We start from the raw sequence: 26,020 nt of genomic DNA, 5'->3' as shown, positions 1-26,020 counted from the left end.
TTGTGTATAATGCTCTGTGTGTGTGTGTGTTTGTTTGTGTGTGTTTGCTTTGCTTGCTGATCATTGTCAAACAGGCTCATCACCTGTGTCGCCCAGTCATCTCTCCTGGGGACCCTCTGAATCCACACAAGCATCTGCCGATGCCCTTAAAACAAGGAGCGGACTTGCTGTCCCTTTGCAGAGTGGCTCAGCCCTGCAGAGTCTCATTCGTGGTCGGCTGCTACCTTCAGACACCAGTAAGTTACCTTCACCTTTGTGGCCAGATGTTTATCTAGAGATGCTTTCGGTGATTAAAAGGTACGTTTAACACTAACTGTTGTACTGTAAAACATTAACTGCAAATGCCTAATGGATAATAATTAAAATGAGTTAAAATATGAGAATAATTGTTAAACTGCTTTCTGTATTCAATGTAACACTTTCACAGGATTATGAAAAACATTCATTATTGATACTATGTGGAAAATAATTACAGTAAAATATATTCTGCTGACTTTCATAGTTGAGATAGTTCACCTAATTATTATTTGTAAAATCCTTTCCTGAGCTTTGGAGATGAATGACATTGATGATTTGTGACTTGAACTTTGTGATTTGACCTTGACCAAAATTTAGAAAAGAAGAATCATGAATTTAATGTGTTTCACGTGTCAGGTGCACAAATCCAAACAAATCCTGCTGAAGTCAGAGCTGAACGTGTCAAACAGAAAACATTTGTATATGACCCCCAGTGGCCAGTCTCAGCTTTACAGTAGCTTCATTCTGTGACTTATAGGAGGTTTTAGTGACATACAGTGGTGACAGGAGAGAGCCCCCTCCCCTATAACAGGTCGGCCGTGTGCTGTGGGGGTTTTTGGCCCAGTTATCCAGGCCCCTGTATCATCGGGCCCTGCTGTGTTTCCTGAATTGTGTCACTGACGATTTCTTTGCTCTTATGCAGGGTGATATGGGACAATAATGTGACATAACGCCATGCCGAACAGCTGCCCCCCACCTGCATATGTCAACATTCTACAGCAGGGGCTTCAATAGGGATGTTTTTGGGTGGGGGAGGGGGCAAATAAATGTACACTAGTTTATACCTTGGTTAAGCCTCAGACATTCATTACAAAGTTTAATGAACTAGTACAGTTTAAAAACAAAACACAAAATAAATTAAAGAAGCTTAATAATGAAGAAAATTTAAACCATGTTCGGTTTAAAATTAGAGCGTGCTGTTTTGGCATCCAGTCTGTAAACAAACTGATTCAGAACACCCCAACTCTGCAGACCAGGCCAGAAGCACGATTGGGTCTCTCCTGCTGAGAGTCAGCCAGGTCTCCAGCCTGAACCTGGCACACACTAGACCATTGCTGTCCACATCTCTCTGCAGAGCTACCATGTCCTCAGTGTCAGCCAGCTCTCGCCTGAACAAGAGCTTGTATCAGCACTACAGGAGACTGCCCCAGGGCGACGTGGCCCAGGTGACCTACGTGTGGATCGACGGCTCCGGCGAGACTTTGCGCTGCAAGACGCGGACGCTGGAGCGCGAGCCGCAGTGCATCGAGGGTAATGAGGAATCTTTTACGAAAACCATCCACTCATAACATGCGATTTATGCACTTGTGCTCTTGAATATTTACAACAAAGCAACAGCAACGAAGTGTCTTGCTCAGAGATACTCAGAGGTCTAACTGGGGCTTGAAGTGGGTCAAGCGGGGGTCAGTGTCTCCGTACACATTACCTGCCCCTTGACTGACTCTCTGCTCGTGATCAGATGTGATTATCTGATTATCTCTGTGATAGACCTTCCGGAATGGAACTTTGACGGCTCCAGCACGTACCAGGCGGACACCTCCAACAGTGACATGCACCTTGTCCCTGTGCGCATGTTCCGCGACCCCTTCGCCTTGGATCCCAACAAGCTGGTACTGTGTGAAGTGCTCAAGTTCAACCGCCAGCCCGCAGGTGCCATTTCTGAGCCCATCTGCCCCTCCATCTCCCGATAGGCTCATCTTGTTTCTGTCGGTGTCAATAGTAACGTCCTCAGTAGCCCCCCCTTGTGTGTTTTTCACATTCTCCATTAAATTCACTGAGTAGTTTCATTTGAGATTGATAGTCTAGTCAACCTCATGGCCATATAACTGACTCATTTCAGGCAGAAGATATTCAACCTCAGTTTTACCCTACGAGAAAGAGGTCGATCTCTGTGCTGCGTTTTGTTTGGCCCACTTTGGCCCAAATATCATATTCCTTAACAATGTTTTATTTATTTCGTTTACCTCCCCAGTGTCAGTCTGGCCAAACAAAACACCCCCCAGGTGAGAACTGACAGATCGGTTCAATGGGCCCGGGTTGGGCTCCCCAGACTGGCTCACCTTGTAAGGCAGCTTCCACTTTGGATCCATTTTCTGTGGACGTGGCAAAATCCAGTGAAAGACCGATACTACCTCATTAAGCCTCCGAGCAGAATCAATTGTCACGGAGAGAGGTAGTCCATTATTGTGTCAGGCCCATTTAAAACCTTTCAGTGTCCATAGCCATTAGGAATTATTCTTGTCTTCCCGAATAAACATCTGGTCTACTATTCATACCCCTACAGCCATATCATATGGAGAGAGGACAAAATTAATGGGAACTGCAGTCTGCCTACATTTGACATGTATACCGCACACATTATACGTGAGGCCTTCATAGTTTTGTACTATAATGTGAATCTTTTCCAGAGACGTGTCACCGTACCTTTAAATAGACTGTGTCAAGTGCTGCCGGAATTGTGTTTTGGGTGTTATCGACAAGGAAATCTATCATTGCGGTTTCCAGCAACCTCAGGCTGATTAACGAGTGGTTTCAAAAAGATGAACCACGTCACATCCTAGTTGTTCTGGGAACACGCAGCTGTCAAGCCACCTACTAAGTGATGTTCTTCATTAGGTTTCTGATTAATTTTCCCACCAATACATGCTTTACAGTAATAGCTGACCCAGCAAGAATCTGTCAATCATGGGCACAGGCTCTCTACCTTCTACGCTTTTTTTGTGCAGAGACCAACCTGCGAGCCAGGTGTCGTAAGGTGATGGAGGACGTGCAGGACCTGAAGGTGTGGTTCGGCATGGAGCAGGAGTACACCTTGCTTGGGGTCGACGGCCACCCCTTCGATTGGCCACAGAACGGGTTTCCGGGGCGACAGGGTAAGCCCCCCCTCCCCCAGCAGGGGTCTGTGAAGCACAACACACTTAAAGCTGATTTATACTGCTGCACCAAATCGACATCGTACCCTGACGTGCACCCCCCCCCCCCCCCCCCCCGAGAAATGTAACTACACATCGCAGCGACCCAGACTGCAACAACTGTGATTGGTGCTACGCAAATGTTTTGTTGTTGTTTATTTCCAGCTGGGGGGTATTTTAGTGTGAGACAAGTTGTGTTTAGCTTGTTGGTAGCCTGCTGTTCTTACCACAGTTGCAGCCGCTCACGCTGTTAAAAAACACAGTTGCATTTATTTACACTAAGGCTTCACCATACTGCCAAATTTCAGATATCGCAATGTCATTTGTTTTGAACGTACAAGAGGGCACATGCAGCGGCAGGAAATACTAAACTGATTTTTAAAGCGATATGAGATAATCTTGAAAAGGAACGGTCATTAAAATTGGAAAGCTTGTTAAGTTTTGTTTCCTACAACAGAGTAAAAATGTTTTAAGAAAACTGTACTCAGTCAAATGGTGTCAGTGTAAGTGTGGAGCAAAACAAACAGACCAGCACGGAAATATTAAGGCTCGCAACAGTGTAGGCCACTTGCGTAGGCTATGGTATAAACTCTGTGTAGGCGATGGTGTAAGCTCTGTGTAGGCTATGGTGTAAGCTCTGTGTAGGCTATGGTATAAACTCTGTGTAGGCTATGGTGTAAGTTCTGTGTAGGCTATGGTATAAACTCTGTGTAGGCTATGGTGTAAGCTCTGTGTAGGCTATGGTGTAAGCTCTGTGTAGGCTATGGTATAAACTCTGTGTAGGCTATGGTGTAAGCTCTGTGTAGGCTGTGGTGTAAGCTCTGTGTAGGCTATGGTGTAAGCTCTGTGTAGGCTAGATACCGAAGTGTAAATCAACCTTTAGATGGTAAAGTTCTTTTGAATCTCCTGACCCAAAGTCAAGTACTAAATAAATAAAATAAATTAAATTAATTGGGTCTCTATCCTCTTACACTTAGAGCTTTCTAATGTGCTGAGATTAGATCACATTCGGCATTTCTGATTGAATCCTCTGAGCTGAACCAATCTTGTGTACTCTGGCTTCAGTCTCATGCAGCCGATAGGGCAGGTATGTGTCCTAACTTAGTACAGAATATAAATATCAGTTCTAATGTAATGCCACACCAGGAGGAAGCTGCATCTTTGAGATTTAGGGTGTCCAGCTTATCCTGCGTTCCCCAGGTCCGTACTACTGTGGTGTGGGGGCAGACAGGGCCTATGGTAGAGTCATCGTCGAGTGCCACTACAAGGCCTGCCTGTATGCTGGGATCAAGGTTGTCGGCACTAACGCAGAGGTCATGCCCTCTCAGGTAAGGAGCTGCCGGTTAGCCACATCCTACTGCTGTGTCTCCATCCACTTAACCTCTGGGAGAGTGATCATATCGCTACTGGCACTTTGATCGAGACCCTGAGCCGCAGATGCTGGCTGGCCCTCCCCTCTGACCTCAAGCTTTCCTCACTCGTATGTCTCTTTGGACAAGAGCGTTTGCTAAATAAATGCGAATGCAAGCTCACAGTCTAGTGCGTTGTTTGGCATAGCTGTCATGCTTGGCGAGACCGTGCACATCGTGTCCAAACAGCTGATTAAAGTGGCTTACATAACAGGAATGTAAATCATTGACGTGGCTAAAGAAATGAATGTTTACCCTTTGCTTATGAAGAAATACTATACATTTTTGGATGGAAATTCTCTTTTTCATTAGAGGTTGTATTAGAGCATTCTGGAGAATTAAAGAAACGCAATGTCAGTTGTGGGACGTCAGTCTTTTCCAGGCTGTGACTTCATCCCCCTCCTCCCGCTTATTTGCCCTCTTTAATTGCCCCTATCTTCCTCCCTCACTGTCCTGTTCATATCCCGCCCTGCGTTCTGACCGGGGCCTGCAGTGGGAGTTCCAAGTGGGCCCAGGGGAGGGGCTGGACGTGGCGGACCAGCTGTGGATGGCGCGGTTCCTGCTTCACCGCGTGTGTGAGGACTTCGGGGTGGTGGCGAGCCTGGACCCCAAACCCATCACGGGGGACTGGAATGGCGCGGGCTGCCACACCAACGTCAGCACAGAGGCCAGCAGGGCCGAGGGGGGGCTGCAGTGAGTATGAAACTTCTGGGAGTGCATACAGGGAGACACACACACACACACACACAGATATCTTAACATAATGCATAATAAATGCACAACCAGACGCATATACAAAATCAGGGCATTTTTCCAGTGGGCTGATGGGTTTGTGTCCCCCACCACTCAGTAAAATTCATCAGAGGGAACCCCCCCCCCCCAAGAACTGGTAAAAATATTGTGTTTGTATGTGTGTTGGGCCAGTCCTGGCAAACGTTCTGAGCTCATTTTCATTCATAGTCCAGAGCAACACACAAAACATTAATGTGCATATCGTGCAGCCATTAATATGTAGCCCATGTGTCAAGCAGAAGATGTTCCTAGATCCACAAGTAAGGGAATTATGTAGAAGTAGATTTATGGAGTCAGTTAAACCTGTCTGTCAGGAAAGGATTGTTGATCTGCCATTAGGCTGTCAGACTGGAGAACAGAGGTGGAGATGAAGGTCCCGGAACCTTAAGCAATCATTACAGGGCAGGTTTGTGCTGTTTCCCAGTTGCTTGGCTACTGTAACGAACCCTGCACTGTGACAACATTCACACACACAGATGAGGGAGAATCGCTCAAATTCATCGCAGCAGACTTCAAACATAATGAAATATAAATAAGAACCTGATGCCCCCCCACCAAAAAAGGTACATCGAGGAGGCCATCGAGAAGCTGAAGGAGCGACACGCCCAGCACGTCCGTGTGTACGACCCCCGCGGGGGCCAGGACAACCTGCGCCGCCTCACGGGACTCCACGAGACGTCCAGCATCCACAGTTTCACCGCCGGCGTGGCGGATCGCGGCGCCAGCGTCCGCATACCCCGCCAGGTGGGTCTGCAGGGACGGGGGTACTTTGAGGACCGACGGCCGGCGGCCAACTGCGACCCCTACGCCGTCACCGAGGTCATCGTCCGCACCTGCTTCCTGGGATTCCCTGGGGGAGAGGACTCCCCTGAGCCGGGGAGCTTGTCTTCTGCACCAAGCGGGATGGTCGGAGGCCTGAATATTTTTTCATAAACTACCATCTTTAATAACCTCGGGAGATCTGGCGTAGTAGTTTGGCATTCCCCAAACTATGAAGCGCAGATGTAGATTATTGCAGGTATTTTTAGCTTTATTAAGGGAATAATTTCATATTTCGTATATAATTTTGCGTATTCGCGGGCCCTGTCAAGTGCTGGGCCCCCTGAATCTGCCTGCGTATCCATGCCCCCCAAATGCCCCTGATTTTGAAGGTAAACAATCACACTGCTGTGAAATTGGAGCAGCAGAAACAAAACACTTGGTTTTGAGTTTGAATACAGAGATGCTGTCAGGAACGAGCATTCTGATATCTTTTATTTAATGTTCAGGTTGTTTTCAGCTATTATGTTGACTGTTTTGCAGGGTCTTATTACAGCTGTGTTTCCAAGATAGCATTTAACAATAAATGCTGTTCAATTATAGGCTTTAATGCTTCTTTAATTTAAATTAAACATAACGTAAAGAGTCGAGGCTCATTACAGCCGTTCTGGTGCATGTTAGACCGGGGACACGAATCAGTGTAACAACAGAAATCGGAGAGAGATTTCCCGGAATTAACCAAACCGTAATTAATTTCAACCCAGCTCTCCTACGCTGTATCCGTGGAAAACATGATAAACCACAAAAACATGGTGGTCATATTGCAGTGAGTACTATCAGATATCTCGACTGCTTCCATAAAACGCATCACGTCATAAAAATTACATCATCACTCATCCATACCCCAACTACCTATCCCGGTCAGGGTTGCGGGGGTCAACGGTTCAGCGTTTATTTGTAATCATTAGTGCTCGCTGCGTAGAATTTGGTCTACTACAGTGTTTTTAAATGTTATGACAATGATAAGAGGCAGCGGGTTTTTCTCTGAAAATCTGAATCTCTATAGAATCAAACGCTCACGTTTGAAAATGAGTCTAATGTGCGAATCCAAATGACATACAAAAGACCACTAGATGGCAGCAAAGGCCTGTCAGGTTATAAGCTAGTTTCGCCGGTCATTTTGGTGTCAGCGGTTATAATTTGTAACCATGGAAATTTTGCATTTTGTCTGCATATAATACATATGTATATATATATTCCATTCATTACTTGTCTAGCATCCAAGTTCAGTTCAATCCAGTTCACTTTTATTTTTAAAGGGCTTTTAACAAGGGACATAGTATTGATCAATACTATTTAATCAAATAAAGTCTAATTTACACAGAAGGGCCAACAGTGTAATTGCAGATTAAAAGGTGTATTCTAAACAACTGTAATTCTGATATAATTAGTTATTTTTGCTATATGCATATGCTGCTTTTTGGCATCCAAGATGCAGCATCTAAACACCATATGAAGAAATTTTTATTTTGATAGTTATATATATCAATGTTACATTTTTTCTTGCTAAGCAAGGTGTCATGAAATATTTAAGCCCCTCTTTACCCCTCACTCAATGAAATTATTACACTAACCCTATATGTAAACCCAAGGCTGTTAAAATTAATGACCTTATATGTTGTAAAAACAAATCTATTAAAGACTATAGGACTTTAAGTTATAATTAATTTAACTGACCAAAGAGTGCTGAAATTAAGGAACGACAGACAAGACCATAAGATCTCATTTAACTTCAGTCTGTCATTGCCATGGTTACACAGTAGCCAAGCAACAACCGTGCCCATTGTCCTGGAAATGCAGTGGACCCCCACCTCCACAGCTCAGTTCCTATATGAGAACCAGGTGGCAGATGTGACACACACCATTGCAAGAGATTCCAGCCTAATTAATGGTATTTCTCTGTACTTTTAATCAGTTTCTTCTATCAGATCCATATTTCTGACCAAAGAAAAATCGGTCAATGACGAGTCTTAAGGCCGAATCGTCGCTGCTTCCAGTCCCTGGTGGGACGGAGAAGCTACTGTGGGTCATTTGCACAGATTACTTTGCACGACATCGCATCAGTAATATTTTCAGCCAAACAAAGCTGTGAAATGGCTCTCTCAGTGTTCACCTGAGTCCTCTGATCTCCTGAAGTTGTACTGATGTTCTCCAGAATCGTGTGACTTGGCCCACGTCAGAAGTTTTTACTGGAACGTCCCATCCAGGCAGCAAAGTGCTGCATTCAGGACAATTCTGGAAGACCTAAAGGGCTTTGCCAATTTACTTCTGGGTACATCTTCTCCAAGTGAGTGTCTGAGAGAACACAAGGTAAATCCCCAGGGACTCTCCTTGAAGGACACCATTTGTGCACAATTCCTTCATCCGCTCATTTAGACAATGAAGAACATTGACACTGAGAAAGAATGTTGAACTCGATTACATGGGGGCGGTGGGGGGGGGGGGGGGGGGGTGCTTAGATTTAAACCGATTGTATTGATTCTGAGTGTCGGCTTCAAACCTGGACTCCCCAGTCCTGATTCTCATTAAAACCCTAATTTAATGTCGTATACAAACCCTGCCAATGCTGCTGCCCAAGTGGAAATCAAATACACATTTTGAAGGGTCGGACCTGCGTACAACAGATATATCCAGCCGTTAATATATATACTGGTCCCTATAAGCCAGTCAAGGGAATCAAGGGGGCTTTTACTTTGACTACTGGGCGTGACATCATTGTTGTAAATGCAGAGGACGGTTGAATGATCTCTGAAGCAAGTTAATGTTAATCCCTCAGTGGAGCATTGAGCAGAAATGTACAGGGAGTCAGCAGCAGCCATGTTTGACTTAGGAAGTGTCATTTTCTGCAAAAAGCTTTTTGTTAGAGAAAAAACTGTAAAGTGAAAAAAACCTCACATTTCAGCTGTTGTATTCATATTAGAGGAGAGTAAAACAAATTTATCTTAAAGGGAAATTCTTACTCACGATACAGTGGCATCCTGTCCAGGGTATATGCTTCAGTTGTGCCCTGTTCTGCTTTGGAAAAGCTCAGGAGCCTACACTCAGGATCAACTGCTCCAATTACACACTTTAATTAAAGGCCGTGGGAAAGATCCAGCAATGTTGAAATGATTTTTTATTGGTTATACGGCGCGAGTGATCAGGGGAGCTGTATTAACGTTTCTTGGGGAAAAAAAAAACTCTCATTAAGTGCCCAGTTTTACGCTGAGTGTGGTATTTGACACGACATGGGCTAAAACTGAAATATCGAGCGGGGGTATTAACGTGAGACGTAATAATTGCAGCTTCTTCCAAGTGCCTTTATCTTGCAGACTAGGGGGAGCTCGCCGCAGGAGGCGTGCTGAGAACGGAGTGAATGGCAGCGGCCGCGAGCGCGGCAGACGAGGGAGCGCTCCGCTCTGTGTCGGGCGTGACGTCAGGCCGTGGGAGCCGCGCGGGGACCGGGAGCAGGTGTGCGGCGGCGCTGCCACGCGCTTTCTTACCCGCAGCCGCAGCTCCAGCGCTCCGGACGACATGGGGAAGCTCCAAGAATTTGATATCGCTTTCACCAACAATAAGGTGGTGTACAGTCCTGGCGAGTCCATATCGGGAACCGTGAAGATCACAACTAGCCACCCTCTGCAATGTAAAGGTAAGGGAGGAGCGGCTATTTCTTACCATTTATCTGCCATCGGTACTATAGTCCCCCGATTGTCGCCCATTACGCTTCTTACGGGTATTATATGCTGAGGTAGCAGTGAGGAAAGTTCAGGTTTAATTTGTGGGATACGGAGTATGAAGGAAACATGTCAGTCCTAAAATTGCATTTAGTTCATAACAAGTTTTCTTTTCTGACATCTTAAGTAAGGCAATAGATTGCGTTCGGCTGACAGACAGATGTCTTCGTTGCATAGTTTTGAAGCGGAGATCCATCTGCTTACACGCGGAAAAGGAAGCTTTTGGCACATTCGTATGAATGTTGTTGTGCATTAGAGTCCACATTTGATGTCCTAAAACAGCGTCCACGAAGGGTGACATTCAATACAGACCGTGGCATTGTGGCATTCAGTTGATACAGTCTGTATTTTTTCTTTAAACCTTTATGGGCATTAATCGGACTTATGTACGTGTTGAAACAATTACCCAATTCCACTGGCGTAACCGCAATACAATCTTACCTAAATGATACTATGGTTTAAAAAGTGATGCATAGATAAGCATATACACTTCAACAGGTGTATGGGGTCTGTGCCCGACATGACACATTCATCCAATATCCGAACACATAGATCGTAAACAAAGATATAGATTTGGGACTTATTTATAATAGTGTTGTTAATGTTAATGTTGCTGTTCATCTAAACGTGCGCATTTCCTGTTATCTAAGCAGCAGAGCTTAGGAATATGTAAGCAATTAATTTCCTTGTTGTCGGTAAAAAAATAGAACAAGAACGTTAATGGGCAGAACAAATGATTAAGGCACGTTTTGGGCTGAATTAATGTTAGTCACGTAATCCGAGGATAGGGGACTAACTGCGTACCGGAATGACGCAACAAATAAAGCCGCAGAGATGAATGTTGGCTGTGGAAGGAAGGTTAGACATGGAGCAGGTATGCTTCGGAGCAGATCAGGTTTCCACAAAGGGCGTATTGTATGCACGGTTTCGCTGCTGCCGGGAAGTGGCCCGGCTGAACCCGGGCGCTTGGGAGCGAAACTGCCGCGCCCCGTCCGCCTTTTAGACTTCGGAGCGCTGCGGAGCCGATCGCGGCTCCTCCCCGCGCTGAGACGTGGGGCTTTGGGCTGATTGGGAAGACCTGGCCGGCGTTGCAGTTCTGTGAAGTGTAAAACCCAAAAAGGGTGTATAAGTTTCATGCACGAATTACTCATCAATCCCGCGGTGGCCGCGCATAATTCAGCTCATCTGATTCTGTTCTCCTGTCTGTCACTCTGATCGGCTGAGTGTGCAGAAACGATCTCGGCGGTTTGTGTACAAGGAGAAATGCAATAAGTTGACACCCATCTCTGGACGCAGGCACTGGTAGATGATGACCTTTCCTACCGCCGTAGTCTACAAGTACACAGGTGTGCATTATAATATGCGGGTAGCCGATCGGAGAGCAAGATCTGACTTTGCTAGGCATACTGTTACTAAGTTTAAGTTGCTTAGAGCAATATTAAGAACGAGCTGTTGTTTTCTGATGAAAGCAATTTTAGGGTTGGAGAAGTATTCATAAATTGGCACGTGTGGGGAATGAGAATAGTCAGAACGCCCTAGCAATTTAGTATGAAACCTGGATTTTTTGAGTTTCCTTCAGTTACAATAAGTTGCACTTGCCAAGGTAAAATCGCTTTCCAAAGTTTCAGACAGTTATCTTCTTAAGCGTGCGCCGTAGTTTATATACAGTAAATACTTTACGTTTCATTCTAATTCCTGTTTACTGATTTAAAGTGAATGTGAAAGCTGTCGCAGTGGCTTTTCTGTGAAAACAGCGTCAGGTGTTTGTTGACAGTTTTTTCTGCTTTTTAAAAAATATTTTATTATTGCACTGGATAAGCCTGTCGCTTCACGCTGGGAGGGCAGAAAATCGGAGTGGAATAATTAATTTTTTCTTGGCTGGCTGGTCGGTCTTCAGGTTTGCCAAGGCTGAGGTATGCAAACACAGCGATTGCTGCCAGCCGTTTGTGGGAACAAGTGCATCTGACTACCTGTTTGTCTGTCTGGAAAAACAAACAATAAAGTGTGATCTTTTTACTAAGTCTGGCCCTAAGTATGTTTAATCGCGTAATTTTATTAAATTTAGATAACCAAAAAAGTCAGTCGAATCTGAGATGTTTTGAAGAACCTTAAGTCATTAGGAAGTATAAGCGCCCCCCCCCCCCCAAAGGTGCCATTTTTGGAGGGGGCTCGACTTAGCAGCAAGTTTGGTTTTGTCTTGGACAGAGCACGCCAATGGTGAGTGCTGACCACCATAACTCGTGTAAACGTTTGATAGGGAGGGGTGCGCACCTAGGTCAGAGTTAATGCTAGTTTATAATGTCTATTGTATAATGTCTATTACATCTAAGTTGTGCAACAAAGTGCTCCTCTCAATATTACAAAAGTAGTCACCTATTTGGGATTATAATGACAACCTTAAGGTCACAACGTTAATATCTTCACTGCTGTGCCCCACCGCATCATTCTAATAGGGTCAGAATTCCTGTCAGATTATAGTGTATTCAGTGTCTGGGGTTATGATCTGGGGGAACAAAGGTCTATGTGTGTTCTTGCCACTTTACATACTGGCTGTTTTCGGAGGTCGACCAGTTGAAGCCAAACGCTTGGGATTGGACAGGCGGTTTACCAGCCGTTAGAAGCCCTCCGTCCGTGATAAACGCAGAACATTACAGCCTATTTTTAACCTTCATCACATCTGAAGATCCAGGCTGAGAATTTCTGTTGCTTTGGGTGATGCTGCACCTTTAGGACATGATTACCCTGATTCCTGATCTGTCACTGACTTGTAGTTGTGGAGATTAGTGGTGGTCGCTTGTACGTTTGACCTTAGTCATGTTTGTATGTAAATTATTATTAACCGGATGAGTGTTTGACTTCTAGATGATTTTTTTTCCCTGCTTAAGACTTGAGATGGTCCATATTCAGTGGTTTCCAGTGAGCTGCTTTTGACTGGTGCTTTCCTCCTGGACTGTTGGTATCTTAATGTTAGGGACGCCCACTGTTGAGAGAAGCCTGAGATGTTTCTTTTCATGGTTTTCCTTGATTTGCCACATTGTGTTTTCACACCGCTGCAAACCCTTGTAGATACTAGCTGTTGCTTTTCCTCCAGCTAACGACCAGACTGACCTGCCCAAACCACCCCTCCCTCTGCTTTGTGTTTCTGGGCAACAGTCTGAGTCCATGCTAACATCTTAGCTTTGTGCTTTTAAAAGCTTCTGCTTAAGCAGATGTCACAAGAGCCAAACCCATCTCCCCAGAAACTGAGATTCAACTGACCTGAAATTGGCACCATACCTACCTCCCAGACCTCCGCTGGCCGAGAACCACCTTTCCTTGTTCGACCTATGAAACGCGTTGGCTTTCTACCAGAATAACGATGGTGGCCTTTTGGAAATGATCCTTGCAGCTGCCTACATTTGCATGAACATCACAGCCATGCTAACAGCCCCATTAAACAGACCACTTCTTAATGACAAAGGCTAGTTCGTGGCCAGCCTACAGTGGATCGGACGTATGAGGATGTCGTATGAATGTTTACCCAGGCTGAATGTCAGGTCACTGTGATTGTGTGCTGGATAAATGGTTTGGATGGTGGATGGAAGCTTGGACAAGGGGTTTGGCAGCCCGTTGAACATCAGTCCTGCTTTGTGCTTGTGTAAGGTTGTTCCTTCCAACAAGCATAGCGTTTCTCACTGCTTGTGCCGCCTTCCTCTTCTCCCTTAAACACTCCCAGTTACTAACATACTGTGTGAGTCATGGATGATGCAGTTGTTTATTATTATTATTTTTATTATTATTATTATTTTTAGGTTGGGTGAACTTCTGCTCAGATCGAGGAGTGACTAAGCCCCTGTGGTGTTGGATTTCCCTTAAATGTGAGCTTCTAAGCCCTACCAGATTCCAGTGGGATTCCAGTTCCAGATTCCAGTGGGAGAGATACGCAAATCCAGACGTGCATTAGCCTAAACAAAGTGTCACACCTCAATACCGGCCTGGTCCCAGGGGCCAGTAGTGTTTTCTACACACATTTAGCTCACCTTTGCTAGCAGTGACACTAGCGACCTCTTTCACACACTTGCCCTGGGGTGTTAGGAATTAATTCCACCGTCGCTGTCTTAGGTATGTGAACTGGTAGGCTTACCTACTACCTAAACCTCACATCAGACGACCTGGTTCAGTTTTAATATTTTAATTTTTTTCCCAGCCCTTGTTTTAACAGGCAGCCCGCAGAGTTCCTAATGAAGCATTTAAATAATTTAACATATATTCTTTCTCTCCTTTTAATGTCACAGGTAATTAACGCCCCCCCCCCCCCCCCCCCCCGTCCTCCCCTATCCCAACACCATCAAGCCCAAAATACCCAGGGTGCGGTTTTGAAATTGCGAAAGAATGGAGGGAGGGGTCCCTGACTGCCTGGAACTGGCCTTGTTCTGGTTACCTTTTGTAGCTAACCCCCCCCCTCCTCCCACCCAGCACAGCCTTCCCCCCTTGGGGGGCCTAACCTTCAGTCCATTCTATCAGCTCTGTCACGCCTGGCATGGCGTGGTTAGTCCTCTTACGAGCTCGACTATCCATCCACTTTCAGGCATCGAGAGGATGAAGTGCTAATGGGCAATAGGTGTGGCGTGGGGGTTTGGGGGGGGTGGGGGGGCTCAATTAGTCACGTCACAGACAACTTGTAGCCTCCAGCCAGTCAATCATGGCCTTTTATTATCTCAAGCTTCTGGGTCGAGAAAAAAGACACATCGATATTCCGTTTCGATGATTCAGTGTTTCTTTATAACCTCATTTTATTCATTGCAAATTCAAACCATGAACAAATGCGCTGCGTGTCCTTTGCTGAATTTTCACATTTCGGGTGACTCCTGTGGGCCTGGAATGTCTCTCTTAGCAGTACCAGCAAGCGACCGCTTAGCATAATGGCGTTTTTAATCATCGGTCGGAGGGGTTCGTCTTTCCGGTTTCTCCACCTCTCCAGCTGTCATTCCTCGGAGGTGTCGCATTGCCAATCAGGTGCTAATTTCAGACAAAAAAAAAAAAGAATCTGACATGGAAATTGCCACAGACTCTAAAGTTTCAGCCTCTGTCCTGTACAGATCACAGTAATTATGCAAATGGATTTTTGAGGCATGGATAGTTTTGGTTCTTCGCTGCTTGAAAGACGTGGTGATTTTACATCAGCACTGCATTCTGGGTATAAATATCTTTATAAAGAAGTGAGGCCCAGCATCCATGACGTGTCCTGATCATTTCAGATATAACAGGACGCCAGATGTCTTTTAAAAGGATCTGCACTTACGTTGCGTGGCAGGACCCCTCGGCTTCCCCACACCGGCTCTGCGTTCTCGCGATCCATACTGAATAAGCGAAGGTGGATGATTTCAGCCTTGTTGCTAAAATTGGTCTCCAAAAAGGTTAACCATGTACCTCCCCCCATTACATTCCATGATTTCAGGTTCCCTTACTTAGAATCACAAGCTAATTTGGGTCTTTAATAATTAACTACTATCGCACCAGGCCATCTGAGCAACATGGTTATCAATGCGCCAACTGGCAACCTGTATACATATTTGTATGAAAACTGAGCTTTGTACGAAACCCGTCTCAAACACATTTTAAATTTCATTATTGCTTGTTATAATACGTTTCTTTAAGGTGCTGTCTTATTCGTCGTTGTTTTGTAATCTGCTGAACTGGCTACTAGCTGCTGATTGGATTACCATGTTAAATATTAAATTGCACCGTGCCACAGACAAACCAGCCACCAGTGACATACTCGGTTAGTTTGGTTACTCAATTCTAGGTATTTCTGTTATAAATGATGCAAGCTTGGGCGGACCCCTTAGAACTTTTAAAGTCAGTTTCGAAAACCCTGTTTAGACTTGTAGTTATAGTCTGAAGTTGCCCTCGTTTCAAGGATCCGTATAAAAACAGACCCCTGCTTTTGTTGAACTAACCTCACATGGTACCTCCTGGTTATAGCTCAGCTGACCCGGTTTGAACATAAAGCCTCCCACTGTGAGATGGTAAGTGGGACCCTGTGTGGACGAGGGAGGAAGGTCAGTATTCCCAAACAAATAACCTTTTTTTCTTTATCTTTAAACGGCCCCATCTTCTCTTATCGGAACCCAGGAATGTCGCACATTCCTACCCACTGCTCCAGCTGTCCATGCCGTTTCAACACGATTCGCTGGGCAAATTTCTGATTACTCAAATTGTATGCTGCCCCAGAGATTACAGGGTCATTTAGCTCCTTTTAAAGAATCTCCAGCTTTCTTTTGTGTGGGTTTTTTTTTTTTTTTGTTTATCGCAGGGCGTTCCAGAATCAGCGAATCTGGCGAGAGCGCTGTTCGGGACAGACGGTCTCAAGAGTCGACGGCTGTCGTGATTTGGGGGTACTGGAAGGGGGGTCATGACAGCCACAGGAGAGAGTCTGAGAAGCTTTTTACCGTTAATGGCTTATGCTCCCTGGAGTGGCCCTGTGTCTGAGTGGAATCGCAAGCAGCTTCAGAGCAAACAGCTCGTACCGCCCCCCCCCCCCCCCCCCCCTCCAGGATAGAGTTCTGGCTGGAGATTGAAGCAAAAATCCCTTTTAAAACTCTTCACATGACCACGACAGAGATCCCTCTGTGCACGTTCAGCGAAGCCCGGCTGGAGGTGTCTTTATACGACCCCGTATTCCTCTGCTATTGCAGGGTTGGCACTTCTGGAACTGAAACATTGGTTATATGGTGGAAACTGGTTTCTGTTCCTGTGGCAGCTTCTCCTTTAAACTGTGGAGCAGGGCCTGGCTTCGAGGAATGGGCTTGTCTTGCGCTGCCGTTATCGCTGTGCTGCAGTTTCTTCCTGCAATTGAAAGACATGTGGTTAGATGAATCAGCGTGTATCAGACGGCCATGTGCTGCGTGACCGTGACTGTATATTTGTGTGTGTGTGTGTGTGTGTGTGTGTGTATGTGTGTATGTGCACGTGTCTTGCAGTGGGCTGGTATCTTGTCCAGGGACTTGTGCCCTGTAATACATTATAGTGTGGAAAATAGGTGTTCAAAGTCACGCAAATCTAAAACTGTGTAGAATGTTTTAAGAGTGACGGATAACGTTGGCTTCAGCCGCCCGTGAGCAGTTATCCGAAGGAGGTCACCGTACGTGGAGGCGGGGAGTCAGACGCCCAGAAGACACATGACACTCGTGCCCTGCAACAGAGCGAGGAAGCACTCTGTTGTTGTTAAGCAGGTCACGTGGACAGGATGCAAACTGATGTACGCGTGTGCAGATGTGACTGATACTGTGACATCCGGCTAGAATATTCTGGAAAATGCTGTAAAGGTCCAACTCATCACTGGAAACGTGAATGATGACCTTAGTGAAGAAGAAACTCAACAGACTCTGCTGTGATTTGGGGAAATTAGGGATCTATACAGGGGTGGGGCCATATGACCACTGGCCCCCTTTGAAAGCTGATTGGCTCCCCGGTGTCCCCTCCGCTTTCACTCACCTTTGCGGAACATATCATTGGCTAATGATAAATTTGGCCCATCTGTATGAATTATGTTCCCCACGTGAAAAATGTTCTAGAATCTCCCCTGATGGGACAATGAAATACTGAGCTTCAAGGGGGGGGCATGCTCAGACGCCCAGAAATGCAGAGGATCCGTTTTGATTACATTATGGCTGACTCAGAAACAGCATGTGCTTTGAGAGGGAAAATCTCACCACTCTGCTAACGCTGCAGTACAGTGTGTTTACGAAGGATTTTTTTTTTCACATTAGATCTAACTTCAGGTAGGATTGAGGTGATCCGGGATGGACTCCAGGATGTAGGCGAGGGGGCGTTTCCTGGATTGGACACTCAGCTGACGCTGAGTTCGAACACGCAGTTCCGGAAGGACGAGCTTCTATTTGTTGCTGGCTTCAAAGCATACGAGAACGCTGTGGATGGCTGTCACACTGAGGGCCTGAGGATTGGATCAGAACATCATCCCCAGGGATGTGCTTTCGGCCATACTGGATCTGATCACGTCCTGCCTGGGCAGACTGAACGCAAGGCCTTTTTTCTGACTAAATTGGCTAGCCAGAATTTAACCAGACTCGATCATGCTTTGTGGATTAGCTATAGGATGTAGCGATTACCCTTTAGTCTTTGTATTCCCTGCTTTGAAGCAGTTTGGAAATGTTACACTTGAGACATAGGTGGTGTTCTAGCCTGAGAAGTCTCATTTCGAGGTGGGCGCAGAAGAGAACCAGCGACAAAGGGAGTCATCATGGTCTGGAGGCCTGTCCCGCAGCTGCTGTTCCACCTGCTGCCTCACGCCAGCCCCAATAAGGATGGGCTGGTGCGGCCGGGAGGCGTTTCTATGGTAACGGTCAGCGTAGTGCTGGCATGGAGCGACGGACAAGCATTTCTCAGCCACTTCTCCGTCACTAGAACCCGAAACTACTAACTCCGTTTGCATGTTTACGACTAATTATTTTTTACTGCTAATGATTATTTCAGTCGTCTAGGATGCAGACGGGCAGCTCTGTCCGTTCCTGGGATCGGCGCCCATAAACACGTTAGCCGCAATGCCACCTGGTGGGTACATGTCGAAACAAGCCAGTTCCCGTCGACATCACCACATAGAGCCTCGTGCCCCTTGGAAAAGGCGCTGAGGGTATCCACACCTGGGACGCGGAGCTCGGTGTATGGGCAATCAACTCTGGCACCGCCAGTGCAAGAGTTTGGCACTGTAGCTTAATGTACCATCGTTGGCTAAGTTCTTATGCAACGTGCCAATTTGAATTTCTCACTTGTTTATTTACGTTCCTCGTCCTTGGGAGATTGTAGCAGGATAAGGCTTGACATACATATTGTAAGAAGTGCGTCACAGCTCTTCTGGGTCTCCGTTGCCTGGGTTTTGCCCCCACCCCCCGGGGCAGTTTTGACTCTGGTGCGTAGGCCCCAGCTGTGAAAGGGGCTTTTGAAATGCACTGCCACAGCCCGGTCAGCAGTGGCTGGCGTTTTCACTGCATCAGGCCTGGTGAAGGACTTGCAGCTCAGCACAGCTGTTGTCTGAAAGATCATCAGCGATTACAGCAAACCAGCAAAACCACTTTTAGCCGGGGGAGGGGGACAACAGATGAGTTATTTGTCACTCCGTTGTTGGCGTGGCAGAGTCACGGGCCAGCAGCCAGCTGGTGTGGGAGGGGGGGAGGGCGTCACTGGGATGTAACAGGGATACCTGGTGTGACAGACCCCAGTTTAGGCTTGTCTGTGGCCACCCTGGTTACTTTGGGCTTTCATCCACAGTCCTGCTTCTGCAAAAATCCTCCAAGGACGATAGGTACAGGAAGTTGATGGTTTTAGATCAGGTTTCTGTTGTTACAGAGTGTGCTGATACCTGATTGGAGCTTTCTGATGTTTTTGTGATATTATAAACGCAGTTGTTTTCATATTCTACTTAGGGTGTGGAAATGATGTTGCGTGCATTTTGGCTTATGCAGCAGCCATGCTGCGTACTCATGCCAGCTGTCCCTCCCTTAATGGACGCAATCTGAGGCACGCGTTTGATTGATTTCAGAAAGCCGGGTGTGACTGATACTGTCACGTCCGGCTGGAATATTCTGGAATATGCTGGAATTTGCTCATATTCTACGTAGTACATCCCTGGTGCTCAACCTTGGAGTGCATAATCACTTTACGAAATGCAACAGATGATTTTTGATAGTTATGAGCCACACAATTCTTTATTAATTAACAATAATTCGCAATTACTGAATGCAAATATCAAGCAATGGGTATATTTGGGTGTAGTACGTTCCAGTTTGTTATAATTTAGTACAGATCAGTTCTCGTTTAAGGCATCGACGCTGCGACAGCTTGATCTCTGAGTAGAGAGGCCAGTCGCTAACCGTTGCCGACGTTTAAGCGCAAGTGATCTATAGCTGCTTTGTAATCCACCCATCTTCTCATTTACAGTAGGCAATTATCCAGTTAGGCTCTCAGTGATCCGTAGTCTGGGAACCACGGCAATCAGGGAACACCTGCGCAGTCCAGGATGCTCATTGACATTCACGGTTTTAGGCGCATGGGATTATGGGAGAAAGCAGCCAGCACAGGGAGGCCCAAACTCCACTCGACTCTCAATGGGAAGGTCAGATCCATCTCCCGCGTGTGTTTTGAGTAATGGAGGAGAGCAGCACTCCTGGATTTGTTAGCGTGGCCAGCTGTTGGGAGGATAAGGCTGTGGGGAGTGGTCTAGTAACATTTTTAATCTTCACGCTAATGCTTCTGACCCAGATGAAGGGAAATTGTCATCCCAGGATTGAGACAATTCACCCATTGTTGGAGCCGTCCAGCCTGTTTCTTGCTTTGGCTTGGGGGTGCGTGGGGGTATTTATTTCCTTTGTTGTTCTGGAAAAGGTTGAAATGCAAACAGACCCGTTATCTTCCGATCTGGCTGAAACCCAGTATGGCCCGGCCGCGAGCACACTGCCATATTGCAGTGCGCTACACACTTGCTGATTCATTGTTGCAACCCGGTGATGTCACAGGGGTCAAATTCTTCCTGGATTGCTAAGCCTGATCACCGATTGGCCGGCCAGCTCGGCTGCGGGACTCCCTGTTACCAAGGAAATGTATTTATTTATTTATTTAATTTAATTTTTTATTTTTATTTTTTTAAAAAAAGCCCCAAAGATATTTGCATTGCCTTTAAATGGTCGTGGCTTGTAATGCCGGGGAAGGTTTGAGTTGTTCTGTGTGACCTTAATCAGGCTTTTTTAATTCCATGAACGCAGTTTCTTTTCGGTCTTCTTTCTTGAAGCTGACTTTGAAGATTTCTCTGGTCGGAACCACGCGTTTCAGTCACCGGTGTCCAGATAACCTTCTGATGGAGAACCAACAAGCCCGTGTCCGAATATGTGCTTTGATGTTACCAAGAGCAGTAAAACGTATAAGCAGAAATCACATTCCAGAGTGGGGCGATCCTTTCAGCGACTGAAGGGGGAGAGGCACGCCTCCCCAGGTACTTAAAGTATCTCCGTCATGGAGCTCGGGGTTGGGGCTATGGCGTGAGGGGGGGGTGAAATCACTGAAGCGAAGTTTCAAATGGAGTTGGTCTGGCAATTTCTCAAACAACGCCCTGTTTATTAAAAAACTAGGATGGACTCCCCCCTCGCCCCCCCCTCTGCTTTTAACAGAACTCCCACAATCCCCTTCTCTTATCACTGGGTGGTCTGTTCTTTTGCCATCTCTGCCTGTGCAAATGTCCAGATTTAAACAACCTCCTTCAGGCAGCCAAGTCTTGGCCTTTTAATCTCACTGCTAAGCAAAGGAATAAGCGAAAGACCCTGCTGTTAAATTGTGTAAAGATGGATTTTGGGACATTTGCTTCTTAAAAGGTGACGGAGGCAATGAGCTGCTTCCTGCTTTGCTACGGTCGTAGTTACTGCGGTATTTTATTTTTTTCTTTAAGCTTTCGGGGTCAGCGTTTTTCGCTAAAGTTACACAGCCCTCACCCAGCCAAGGAACAGAGCTGTTACATGGAAGCTAATATCGCATTTGTGGGGTACTGTTAAATGAAGATGGGCGTTCGGTCTCATGGTGCAATCAGATTCTGTCAGATTGTCAGCTCAGGGAAGATGAGGGGAAAGAGTGGTGTGACGCTCTTGTCTTCGAACGTTAGCTTTCTGTGTTGGCTTGCAAGTTATAGCTAGTTAATCGACCACCAAACTTTACTTCATCAGTCAGACATGTTGTGGCAGTCGCTTAGTTTAGTGCTGTTATTAAACCTGTTTCATCAGCCAACTTTTGGGGGGGAAAAAATCATTCAACAGCTGCTCAAGGACTTTCAGAAACATTAATGTTAATTGTAGGTTTTATTTTGCCGATCATTGAGTAAGACGAATTCTATTAAACGTTGGAAGCAGCCATTAATCTCAGATTGCTTCTGTCTTGATGGGATAAAGCCTCTATTTAGGAGGCAGCAGACTGTTTACACTTATTTTAGACCTTTTTATTGTACGGAAATTTTATGCGTAATTGTTTTGTTTTTGAAGAACATTTTTGAAAGCCCAACAAAGCCATAATTGTAATGCCACTGGATTTATGTAATATCTGCAGTGAAAATGCAGTATCCATCCATCCATTTATCCTTCTTAACTGCCTACCCAGTATAGGGTCACAGTCAGCCTGGAGCCCATGGAGCCCAGGTGGTACTGGGAGACCCTGTATGGGATCAGTAGGACAGCACCACTGACTGCATGTGTTTTGGATCCGGGACAGAACCTGACATACCTGGGGAAAAAAAACCCATGCAGACACAGGGAGGACATACAAACTTCACATGTGCAGAGCCAAGAATCGAACCCACAACTTTCGAGGGGTGGAGCCGCAGGGCTGGCCACCAAACCTGAAAGGGGGTAACAGGAATGAAAATTCCTTCGCCATGACAACAGAATCCAGTCCCTTTGAGCTTCTGAGATCAGCTCTAATAAACACAAGCCTGAACACAGCGGTGCCCGTACAGATGCCAGTGCTGGTCGCATTGCATTAAGTGCATTAAAGCGGACTGTCGGCTAGTTCGCCACCCTGTAATTTGCATTCTATCTTTAGTAGGTGTTGAAGGAGAGGAGGGTTGAGGACTTCAGTGAGTGTGGCGTTATTCGCTTGAGTTGCCTTTAGCTGCCGTGGTGTTTGTTTGGGATTCTGGAGCACACTCCTTCCTGGGAGGAACAGGGGAGCACAGCTCCAAGAGGTCATGTGACCTCGCCACCTGCAACGGCCTTCACTTCCTAGGTGTGGAAGAAAACCACTAGGTGCCGGATGTGATGTGTGAAGTCCTGTGAAGATGTGACCGTGTCTTTGCTTGGGGAGGGCGGGGGGGGGGGTCATTTGGCAGTGCCAAGCTCCTCCATGTTTCCTCCTCTTGACCAGATGACAATGAAACAAGTCATTTTTACAAAATTCTCTGTCACTGGTGCGTTAAGCCCATCCAAAGGTTAAATGTGCCCTTGGGCTACATTAAACAGAACGTGAAGCATGGCAGCTGAGTGGCGATGACTTACTGCACCACCAATCTTTGTGCAAAGTCACTACCAGTGACTGCGTGTTATGCGGTATTTTAAATGTTCTGGTAATGAACGTGTAAAGCCACCTGCATTCTTGTGGTTGATTGCTTGTTTTACCCTTCTGTGGGTTAGCCTAGCCTCCACTATTCCTACCCTATCATTCACTGTAGCATCCATAGTTACTAGCTTAGCATTACCATTCCTAGCTTAGCATTCACAATTGCTAACCTAGCGTTCGCCATTGCTAGCCCAGCATCCATCATTACTAGCCTAGCTTTGCCATTCCTAGCTTAGCATTCACAGTTGCTAACATTCACCATTGCTAGCCCAGCATCCATCATTACTAGCCTAGCTTTGCCATTCCTAGTTTAGCATTCACAGTTGCTAACATTCACCATTGCTAGCCCAGCATCCATCATTGCTAGCCTAGCATTGCTGTGACTAGCCTACCATTCCTCCCTCATCTCCGCTAACATTACACTGGGAATTAAAGCTTGCTGCAGGCCTTTTATCACAAGTGGGTTTTTTTTAGCTTATTTTTGATTTTCTTCCCTTTTCTCTCTTTCATCTCTGTCTCCTTCTTAAGGAGACACAGGCCTACCAGCGTTTTTTCCGCACTCCCTCCCCCTGTCTCTCTTGGGGCTGAAGGCCGTGCAGCAGTAGAGAACCCTGTGACCTGACATCCCCTCGTGCAAGCCTCTTGGTGGGGTACTTAACCTCGAATTGCCCCGGTAAAAATATCTGCCCGTGGAAACAGGGGGAACGCCGCTGTGGACAGAAAGGCTCGTTAAGAAGTGAATTTTGCTGAGGCTCAATACATCGTCAGAGTCTTCATTCCAACTGCATTAGTGCTCTGGGGTGTGTTTCCTAAGCTCTCGTTAGTAACTTTTAAAGTTGCAACTATGTATGTAACTAATGTATTTTGCAGCTATGTTTTTGGGAATCGCACCCCTTGAGCAAGATTAGCAGAAGCGAAACCGCCCCATCACATATAAAGCATGTCATTTTCCCTAGAACTGACTGGCTTTGGCATTTAAGCTGGCTACGCATGTGTGCACATGAGCAGTAGATTAATCGCCACCATGCAGAATATAGTGTGCTGTCAGCTTTGTCCGGTGGCACCAGTTACCCTACTGTTTGGTTAAAAAACTCAATTTTTGCAGTGAGTCAGTATGAGAGGAGAATTCTTTTCCCCGTGTAAGAAATGCACCTAGAAATTGCAGAACGAGGTGGTTCAGCCACCCTTCCCGAAGCTACAATATTTCAGATAAACCTTTCAATTAGGTTTTCACTCTTCCCTGGGGTGGGGGGGGGGACAGGATGGTGTTTCCAGTACTCTGGTGCAGAACACTCTAAGTGTCCCCTTGATGAAATCCCTGAGGGTCGCGGTGTGTAACATAGTGTCGCCTTTGTTGTGCTAGCGACAATCGGGCCACACACAGGTGGTGCAGACATATGCTGACGCAGCAGTGTGTCCACCCCCCCGCTCTGCTGCTGAGTGTGCTGCCGGCGTTTAACCCGGGGGCCAGAGCACACCAAGTGGACAGGTGGCCCCTGCTGGGATGAGGTCAGCGGGGGGTTACAGCTCGTTACATTTGATCTTATTTTACTTCCATTTCTTAATTTGTCAGCGTAAGTGCCTCTCTGTCTTACACACACACACATCTCCCATCCCCCATCTTCGCTCCACTCCATGCCCCCCCTGCTGGCACAGTGACTGACCCATCTGCTGCCCATGCCCGGCTGGGTGTCGTCGGAGTCCAGTACAATCCCCCCTGCCAGCCAGCAGTCACCTTGGATTTTATAAGCCCCCACCCTGTTCCCCACCTCTCTCCAGGATGCAGGCCCCCTCAGCTTCTCCCCTTCCACCTGCTGTGAAGAGTGTCTTGCTCCTGCCCCCACTCCCCCCCCCCCCCAGTACCCTGATCCTCATCGGTGCTCAGCGCCTTTAAACCCTTTATTACAAAGATGTGTGCAGTAAGCATCCCGTAGTGACTGGCTTTGTTGAAGATCAGTATGATCGCTTTTATAATTGCTGTAGCGGTAATTGATATAATTGCTGCTAGCACTGTGGTTATTAAGGCTGATGGTAAATGATGACTCTGGATAACTATTTACCATGTTATTGTTTTTATCTAGGCCTGTTTCAGAATGTTACTTTTTGCTGATTTGAGGCTGTGGTCATCTCTCACTATGAGAAAGACCTGTGATGTTTGTTCTGAAGGAGGCATTTAGACACCTGGTTTTCGGCAGGCTTGTTTGGACCAGCAGGTGACTGCTGACCCGAAATATGTATGAACAAATCCAAGTTTTTTCTAGGTGATATCAGTCTTTAAATGTTGACAAAGACATATTTCTTTGGTTTTGCTCACTGTGAGAAAAGCGATCGAAAACTAGATTTGACATACAGTGGGATGAAGAGGCAGGTGATTGCTGGGATAATGTGATTGGTCACAGCTCCAGCATTGTGGGGAAGCTGACCAACCAGGTATCAGCGCCCGGATGGTGGCCAGAGCAGGAAGAGCGGCGTGTCTCTCGGTGGTCTGAGGTATCCAGGCCCATCTCCGCCGCATCTAAAGTGCGCCTGCATCACTCTGGCGGTCATTAGGGTGATTGATCTGGCACTCTGCCTCTGCTCTCCCAGACGCCGGCCCTCTCAAGGCTGCACCTTAGTTATCCGGCCCAGAAGGTAGCATATCGACTTTCAGGGAGCCTCGGACCACTCAGTTCCCCTGAAACACGGAAGAGAGGCCTGGCGGGGGGGCCGCAGAAGCCCAATTTGCCTTTTCACGCTAAACACCATCCAGGTCTGCATTCTCATCCTGTCCCAGCAAGGACATCTGGTTCAGGGTTATTAAAGGTACCACTGTGAGCTGCCCCCCCTAGACCCCCCCACAGAGATTTGAGCCCATATTAGCCGCACAGCATCACCTGTACCTTGCTATGTACATCTAACTGGTTTTTATATGCTTCTTAACGAAGAACAGTTTTGGAAAAATTCGTTCTTCAGCAGAGACGGGCTCTGTGTCCATCCATCCATCATCCTG

The 26,020-nt window shown here is 46.4% G+C and overlaps 2 protein-coding genes and 1 long non-coding RNA gene across 6 annotated transcripts in view; 2 read left to right on the top strand and 1 right to left on the bottom strand.

Moving 5' to 3' along the window:
- Nucleotides 1-7,156, top strand: LOC125746869 (glutamine synthetase-like). Of its 3 annotated transcripts, none has more exons than XM_049021446.1 (7): nucleotides 1-236; nucleotides 1,373-1,548; nucleotides 1,786-1,947; nucleotides 3,024-3,170; nucleotides 4,410-4,537; nucleotides 5,112-5,311; nucleotides 5,974-7,156. In XM_049021446.1, exons 2-7 carry the CDS (start codon nucleotides 1,380-1,382, stop codon nucleotides 6,341-6,343), a joined length of 1,176 nt encoding a protein of 391 aa, XP_048877403.1. In that variant the 5' UTR covers nucleotides 1-236; nucleotides 1,373-1,379; the 3' UTR covers nucleotides 6,344-7,156. The 3 variants fall into 3 exon arrangements, with proteins under 3 accessions (XP_048877403.1, XP_048877404.1, XP_048877402.1); XM_049021447.1 differs by having other exon boundaries at nucleotides 1-297; nucleotides 1,436-1,548; XM_049021445.1 differs by having other exon boundaries at nucleotides 1-297.
- Nucleotides 7,157-9,581: 2,425 nt separating this feature from the next.
- Nucleotides 9,582-26,020, top strand: part of arrdc1b (arrestin domain containing 1b) — a 32,913-nt gene continuing 16,474 nt past the window's right edge. The window contains exon 1 of one of the 2 annotated variants that reach the window (XM_049019223.1): nucleotides 9,582-9,860. In XM_049019223.1, coding sequence (XP_048875180.1) covers nucleotides 9,743-9,860 — 118 coding nt within the window. In that variant the 5' untranslated portion in view covers nucleotides 9,582-9,742. The other variant, XM_049019225.1, reaches the window with a different exon arrangement.
- LOC125745925 (uncharacterized) lies at nucleotides 14,684-15,376 on the bottom strand. Its single transcript, XR_007398809.1, has 2 exons — nucleotides 15,227-15,376; nucleotides 14,684-14,943 (listed from the first exon to the last, which is right to left on the bottom strand). It is a non-coding gene; the product is annotated as an uncharacterized LOC125745925 (long non-coding RNA).

The sequence above is a fragment of the Brienomyrus brachyistius genome, chromosome 7 (assembly GCF_023856365.1).
Source record: "Brienomyrus brachyistius isolate T26 chromosome 7, BBRACH_0.4, whole genome shotgun sequence".
In the NCBI taxonomy this organism is placed as follows: domain Eukaryota; kingdom Metazoa; phylum Chordata; class Actinopteri; order Osteoglossiformes; family Mormyridae; genus Brienomyrus; species Brienomyrus brachyistius.
This window is presented reverse-complemented; position numbering and strand designations above follow the sequence as displayed.